Source organism: Leuciscus leuciscus (assembly GCF_965113295.1).
Source record: "Leuciscus leuciscus genome assembly, chromosome: 21".
Classification (NCBI taxonomy): Eukaryota; Metazoa; Chordata; class Actinopteri; order Cypriniformes; family Leuciscidae; genus Leuciscus; species Leuciscus leuciscus.
The window spans coordinates 34288953-34297548 of NC_138745.1; the positions used below are offsets into that span (position 1 = coordinate 34288953).

At 35.3% G+C, this 8596-nt stretch overlaps 1 protein-coding gene across 1 annotated transcript in view; it reads left to right on the plus strand.

The window, feature by feature from the left end:
• Positions 1-8223, plus strand: part of mrpl38 (mitochondrial ribosomal protein L38) — a 14962-nt gene extending 6739 nt beyond the window's left edge. Inside the window, 5 exon segments of the mRNA XM_082151969.1 lie at positions 1-53; positions 1693-1738; positions 1892-2050; positions 5830-5966; positions 8010-8223. The exon segment at positions 1-53 is cut by the window's left edge and continues 20 nt beyond it. Of these exon segments, the coding sequence (XP_082008095.1) occupies positions 1-53; positions 1693-1738; positions 1892-2050; positions 5830-5966; positions 8010-8146 (532 nt within the window). The 3' untranslated portion in view covers positions 8147-8223.
• Positions 8224-8596: the final 373 nt, after the last annotated feature.

Sequence of the window (8596 nt, forward strand, 5' to 3'; positions counted from 1 at the left end):
ACGCTTCGAAGCAGAAGAGAATTCACTCTGGACGCTGTTGTTGACCAGCCCAGGTACATCCAATTATTCACATCAAATTCATATTTTGATCTAATGATATCTGTAGTACATTTTCTGTATTTTCAGTCAGACATTTTTAAATGCAGTTTTTAAATATGCATATGCAGATCCATATATATATATATACACAGTGCTATGCATAAGTTTAGACACTCATGCTAAAGTTGACTAAAAAGAGGAATAAAAAAAATCATCTTTTGGAGATTGAACTTAATGCCTTAATTAAAAAAAATAGGAAAAATTCAACCTTTAAGGACACCAATTTTCTTTGTGAATGAATAATGTATCGTAAATAAATTAATGTTCTTCCTTAAAATACAGGGTGCATAAGTCTGGACACCCCTATGTTAAATTCCCACAGAGGCAGGCAGATTTTTATTTTTAAAGGCCAGTTACTTCATGGATCCAGGATACTATGCATCCTGATAAAGTTCCCTTGGCCTTTGGAATTAAAATAGCCCCACATCATCACATAGCCTTCACCATACCTAGAGATTGGCATGGTTTTATTTCAGTTAGCCTAATAGCTGGTTTGATTTGCATTGAGAGATGATCTTATGGAAAGTACTCCATGCCAATCTCTAGGTATGGTGAAGATGTGATGATGTGGGGCTATTTTAATTCCAAAGGCCAAGGGAACTTTATCAGGATGCATAGTATCCTGGATCCATGAAGTAACTGGCCTTTAAAAATAAAAATCTGCCTGCCTCTGTGGGAATTTAACATAGGGGTGTCCAGACTTATGCACCCTGTATTTTAAGGAAGAACATTTATTTATTTACGATACATTATTCATTCACAAAGAAAATTGGTGTCCTTAAAGGTTGAATTTTTCAAATTTTTTTTAATTAAGGCATTAAGTTCAATTTCCAATTTTTTTTTTCAATTTCCAATTTATTCCTCTTTTTAGTCAACTTTAGCATGGGTGTCTAAACTTATGCATAGCACTGTGTATATATATATATATATATATATATATATATTATAGCATTTATTTATAAAGTTTTCTGTTTGAATATATTTTAAACTGTAATTTATTCCTGTGATCAAAGCTGAATGTTCAGCATCATTACTCCAGTCTTCAGTGTCACATGATCCTTCAGAAATCATTCTAATATGATGATTTGCTGCTCCAAAAAAACATGAAACCATGATTTTTTTTTTCAGGACTCATTGATGAATAGAAAGTAAAAAAAAATAAAAATAAACAGCATTGCTGAATAAACATATATTTCTTTAAAAAACAAACAAAAACATACTGGCCCCAAACTTTTGAACTAGAATATATATATAATGAATATAATAATTAATATATATTGTAATATATACAGTATATTATAATATACTATAATATATATATTATATATATATATATTATAAACTAATAAATTATTGATTCATATTATTATATATGAATTGTCATTATATAGTTTTTAATGATATTTGGAGGGGTTTTTTAGTCATAAATTGTCATCATTATTCTTTTTTTCGAGATGTTAAATGCTTTTTTGGTCAGTTGACCTGCAGAAATGTCACTTTAGTTAGCGGTTAGTAAAATGCAGTTTTAAGTTCTCAAGTTCCTCCACTAGATGGAGATACAGTGATGTAAGCTGTGTGTGTGTGTTTGTGCAGATGAACACCTCCTGGATGCTGAGCAGGAGTATCTTCATTGGCTAGTGTGAGTACGCCTGTATTAAATGGCAAAATTCATGACAGCATTGTCTGACCACAGTCTCATCAGGCCCCGGTTGGAAACCCCAGAACTGAAGACATAAGTGTTTAGAGACAACAGATGTGGTCATGTCATTTTTTTATCTGTTAAACTTAATAGTGGGAATATTCCGGGAAATGCTGTGACATCAGGAGAAGAGGTCTGTCATTACATCAGCCCGTTTCCTGCCAGAGGATCTGGGTTTCACAGATACGCCTTCATCCTGTTCAAACAAGCCGGTCCGGTTGATTTCAGCGCTGATCTCCGGCCCTCGCCGTGGTGGGTAGTGTTACTCTCAGAGCCTAGACACTGATTTATACGTCTCATGAAAACAATTCTGGGTCATTTTTCACCCTATTATTAAAAGAAAATACAAAATTAGATTTTGCATTAAGAAAATTGACCATTAAAGCATTTTGCTTATTACAGTGTTTTCATAACAAAAATACACGTTCTTTTAGTTGTGCATCGGCTCTGCATGACTGCGGATGGATTTTCAGGCATGTTTTTTATGGATTCCCATATTTTCCAACCTTAAAGGGATAGTTCACTTTGAAATACATTTTTGGTATGTTTTAGCTTACCTCAAGGGCATCCAAGATGTTGGTGTCTTTTTTTCCGCAGTAGTTTCAATTTTGATATTTTTAGGTCAAACCGTTCTTGTCTGTCAGTCATATAATGCAGGTCGATGGTCACTGTCTCAAAGAGCATGCACAGAGTCCAAATTAAAACAATTCCCCATCGTCCAAATTAAACAATTCCCCATCGTAAGTACACATTGATGGCCTAAGACACGAAACGAGCGGTTTGTGTGAGAAAACGAACAGTATTTATATCGTTTTTACCTCTTATACACAGCCACGTCCAAGTGATCTGATCTGCACCAGTCTGCGCACACGTCAGATCAGATCATTCGGACATGGCTGTGTATAAGAGGTAAAAACGATATAAATACTGTTCGTTTTCTCACACAAACCGCTCGTTTCGTGTCTTAGGCCATCAATGTGTACTTACGATGGGGAATTGTTTAATTTGGACGATGGGGAATTGTTTTAATTTGGACTCTGTGCATGCTCTTTGAGACAGTGACCATAGACCTGCATTATATGACTGACAGACAAGAACGGTTTGACCTAAAAATATCAAAATTGAAACTACTGCGGAAAAAAAGACACCTACATCTTGGATGCCCTTGAGGTAAGCTAAAACATACCAAAAATTACTATCCCTTTAAAAGTAGTGGTTGACCGATATTGTTTTTTTGATCTTAGAGAGCAGGATGGCAGATATAAAGCCGATATTTTTATTATATACTTTATATTTATTTTAATCAATATTTTATACATTTTAAATAAATTAGAAAACAAATCTTTCAAATAAACATGCTTATACTTTAGATGGCAACTTCTTGAATCTGCAATCATTACAGTATTTTTCACAAATAAAGTAATTGTTTATGAATATGTGAATAAAAAGGAAGTAAACACTGTAACATTGCACTCAGTAATCTGGTAATAATGTGCGCACTGGTAATCATATTTTTTCAAATAAAGACAAGGTAACGCTAATGTATGGAAGCTTGTTTCCGCCACTGAATAATAAATAAATAATAATAATTGCGACTTTTTATCTCACAATTGCGAGATATAAAGTCAGAATTGCGAGATATAAAGTCAGAATTGCGTGATATAAACTCGCAATTGTGAGATAAAAAGTCAGAATTCTGACTTTTTTTCTCGCAATTGCGACTTTATATCACGCAATTCTGACTTTATATCTCGCAATTCTGACATCTTTTCTCAGAATTGTGAGATATAAACTCACAATTGTAAGATATAAAGTGCAATTCTAAGGGAAAAAAATATGGACTTTTTTTTTTTTTTTTTTACCACAGAATAGTTTATATCTCACAATTCTGACTTTATAACACGCAATTGCGACTTTATATCGTGCAATTCTGACTTTATATCTCCCAATTGCGACTTTATTTCTCAGAATTGCGACTTTATATCTCGCAATTGCGACTTTATTTCTCAGAATTGCGACTTTATATCTCGCAATTGCGACTTTATTTCTCAGAATTGCGAATTTATATCTCACAATTGCGACTTTATTTCTCAGAATTGCGACTTTATATCTCGCAATTGCGACTTTATTTCTCAGAATTGCGACTTTATATCTCACAATTGCGACTTTATTTCTCAGAATTGCGACTTTATATCTCGCAATTGCGACTTTATTTCTCAGAATTGCGAATTTATTTCTCACAATTCTGACTTCATATCTCGCAATTCTTAGAAAAAAAAGTCACAATTCTGACTTGATATCTCGCAAATGTGAGAAAAAAGTCAGAATTGTGAGATAAAAAGTCGCTATTATTTATTTATTATTCAGTGGCGGAAACAAGCTTCCATACTAATGTTACATACAGCACACAGTGAAAACGATATGAATATGACACAGTGGGCAACTGGATATAGCACAGATATGAATATGACACAGTGGGCAACTGGATATAGCACAGCATATTTTAAAATGAAGGATTTCAAGTTTTTCGCTGAAGCTGATCTTCTGTTTGCATTCACTCACTTCGCACGGACCGACCATCACTTTAACACGTTTATCAGGCTACAAATGCACACTTCACAAGATATCACAGCTGGATTCCATTAAATCTGCAAGGATTGTGAAATGAAATGTTTATAAGACATTCAGAGATTTGTTTACATGATGTAGATGCGCATTTGCTGAATGTTGACAGTAAATGAGAAAGTATTTTAGCCTAATTGTTTGCCTTTTCTGTAACAAATAATATAAAAGCAACACTTTACTTTTTCGCATACCATTTACTTTCTTTGTTTACCAGTTCTGTCTAACAAAGTATTAGATATAATATGGAGAATGTGAGTGAGCGCTGTGTGATCAGGCGCTGCGGTTCTCAGCGCCGCCCGTCAAAATAAAAGTCCGGAGCGCCGTCAAAATAAAAGTCCCGCTTCCAACACATCGGCCGATATTTGGCACTTTTAAAATATCGGCATCGGCCGATTCGTTTTTCTGATCGGCCGATGTGTTGGAAGCGGGACTTTTATTTTGACGGCGCTCCGGACTTTTATTTTGACGGGCGGCGCTGAGAACCGCAGCGCCTGATCACACAGCGCTCACTCACATTCTCCATCTTCATTAGAACGGTTTACTTCCTTTTTATATATATTATATATTGGCCTTGGCGATATATCGGTCGACCACTACTTAAAAGTATGACCCACGTGAATCACATAAATCCGGGAGTCTAATGGCTGGTTATTTTATGATGTTTAAAATCACGAAATTGCCTTAATTACTAAACAAACTGCAAAATATTACGTTTTCTATTTTATTTATTTCATGCACGAACCTCAATGGTGGGTACGGCCCTGTTTGGGTTGTGTGTTTTTTTTTTTGGCTCTGCGTGAATAAATGCTTACCATAGTGAATCAGGGTAAGACAAAAACAAGTTTAGGTAGAAGTATTGATGAGGTATTGACTTTGTAACTTTTTTGTTCATTAACAAAATTTAAATGTGTAAGTTTAAGTAACATTTGATTAATTTCTTGTGATTTTTTTGGGGGGGTGAAATTTGACCTGGACATGTTCTTGAAAGGTTTCTTGAGATTCACCCAATACGTCCCGAATTTCCTCCCACAAACTAGTAGTTGCATTTCAAATGAACTTGTTTCGAAAGCACTGTCCTATGGAGTTTGTATTTGTCTTGCGAAATGCATCATTTCAGAAAAGCAATCATTACATTTCAAAATGAGAATGAATTATAGTATTTATGGCTCATAAGGAATAAGTCTGTTATGTAAGGGCTAGTTTTCTGTAATGGGACCTCCTCGATGATGAATGCAGCCTTTGAAATAAAACAGATGTTCTTTGTATTTATTTTTGAACTGCTTAGAAACCCCACAGGAAAGACCCTTCAACTTGCATAGGCTTTAAAAAAAATTTAAAAAGCAGGGTGATTTCCAAAAGTTCAGCTTTTGCAGAAATATATATTAATCTCTTTGTCACGTTCATAGCTACTGTCTGACGCAACGGACTTTCCGAACGCTGGACTTCTATAGGAAACATCAGGATCTTATTACGCCAGCTGGTCTTGCATTTTTCCAGTGCCAATGGGATCAGTCTGTAACTCAGATCTTTCATGAGTTCTTAAGTGAGTAAATTTCCTTTTTTGTTGCATTGAAGATACCATTTTCTGGAAAATCTAGTTAGTCTACTATTTTTGCCATGTCTCACTGTTGTAAGACAAAACCAATGACTGATGTATCTTTATTTAATGTGTGATCATGTTTGTTTGTTTTTATTGTCTGTCAATGCCACAGCAATCTCTGTCCTGTCTGTTTGAATGAGCACTGTGGTGTCAGAGGCAGAGCTGCGTGCTTTAAAGACTACATTAAAACCCACAAACCGATAGCAATTGGTTTACCAAGTCTACTTTGACATCTGGAGTCATTTTAGTCAGCATCTTTAATCTGTTTTGGATGCAACCGTTAGAAACTTTGCCAAATTAAAACCATTAGAAACTTTGCCAAATTGCAACCTATCCCCTATAATCTACCCATGTCAAACATTCCTGTAAAAGCATAATTAGACTGTAAATGAAGTACTGTGCTGGAAGTATCACCAGGGGCTCTACACATGAACTCCAGCATTGACTACATTGCTTGTGTACACAGAGTTTACTAAAAAGAAAGGTTTTGTACGACTCACTTTATCAGTTAGTGTTTCCGGTGGCTGGAATATTGTCAGTCAAAAGTAGTCGATCTCCGAATGCAACGTAACATGAGGAGAGTAAAGATGGAAAGCTCAGTTCGGAGATCGACTACTTTTGACTGACAATATTCCAGCCACCGGAAACACTAACTGATAAAGTGAGCCTCCTTTAGTGTTTTAAATAAATATAGTGATGTTGATGCTAACACTGTAGTGCCCCATAAGCACTCCCATTCAAAAGGCATTTTGACCGAAAACGAAAATACGATCAATCTTAAAAGTGGCGTTTCCATTCTAATTATGCTTTTACACGAAAGTTTGACTCGGGTAGATTAACAAAAATAGCCTAAGTTGCAATTTGGCGAGAGTTACACTTAAAAGTTACACTTCTTCGAGACTGATCTGCCTTTTTATGTAACTGACTTTAAAAAGTTAGAACCAGTCTAATTTTATTCAGAAACTTTCAGTTTTACTGTTAGTTGGTCAAAATAGTTCTTAAGACACAATCTTAATTGTATCCCTTAAAACTCATCTTTGATTGTCAAAATGACACATTTAAGTGTTTTTTTGGTTTCCTTGAAAAAAAAAATTCTTCATGCCTTAAAATATCTTGAATGTAACTCGACACCCTTGCCTCATTTAGTATATGCGGTTCTATGAATATGCAAATGAGCCCCGCCTCCACTCACTCACTCAGCTCAGAGATCCACTCGTTGACGATCACACATTGATCTGATTGGTTACAAGGTAGTTTGTGACGTCAGAAACACCAGCGATTTCAAACCGTGTTTTAGACAGTCATTGGTTCACTGCAGTTTTAAGGAGAAAATACTCAGTTATGATGTTGACTTATGAATTTACACATGGTTTGCCTTAAAGCATATTAAAAACATCACATAGACGCATAAACAACATTAAAAACTAGATTTTTTTCCACAGAACATTTAACAGTACTGAGTCTGCTTTATTAAAGGTTTTAAATGATATCTATATGGTAACTGACCAGGGTGATAGTGTAATATTGGTGATGTTAGATCTTACTGCTGCTGCAAAAAAAATCTAACTACGATTTTCTTAGTTTGAAAATAGTCTCTGATTTTATTTGTGATATTATCATTATTATTTTTTTATTTTTTTTTACTGCTTTTGCTTAGATTGAAGCAAAATGTGCTTAAACTTTTGCTGCATATTATTTGACCTGATGTTGAAGCACATGAGTCAGCTGCTGGTGTTTAATGGTGCTATATAAATAGACCAAACTTGAAACTTGAAACTTGATTTTCACCACAGGGGGACTTTTACATAGTAGCTAAGTTTATGCAACTAGCCCCAGGTTGCATTTTTCTCCAGCGAATCTTGGCAACGCGTGTGGTTTGTGATCCAGTGATAACATCCGGTCCTAAATCTATTGTGAGAACAGGGTCATGAGTGTTGGCTTTTTACAACAGATTATCCTCATGTTGTGCTTGATCTATTTCCACAGATATGAGAGAGCCGGTGTTTGAGTACAACAGACCTCCGGTGTATCACCCACCTCAGAAGAAATACCCTCACGGACAGCCTCTCAGATACCTGGACCGCTACAGAGATGGAGCACAACACACATATGGGATTTATTAAACACATATGCATGGATCATGTTTACTGTTCAACTGAAACAGCAGGTTTTTTTTTCATTTGTAATAAACTAAATATGTCATCCATTGTGTTGTGATCTTACTTTAAAGTCACCATGAAATCAAAATTGATTAATTTTTATTTAATTTTTTTCTGTTTACACTGTCATAGGACACATCCCATCTGTGTCACATATGAGCAAACAATCGGAATTGGGTCACCTTTCACTGACAGTGTAAACAAGTCCTTAGTCTGGCAGCACCGCCGCTAGCTTAGCATAATGAATGGAATCCTTTGTTGCCGGATAGCATGTCGTTAGTAAAAGTGATAAAAATGTAAAAAAGAAAAAACGAATTACTTCTTGTGGTTTGCGTATTCACAACGAGTACAAATAGCAATGCAGATTAAGACTAGCCGATTTGACTTGGGACTTTATTGGGGTGAAGCACTTCT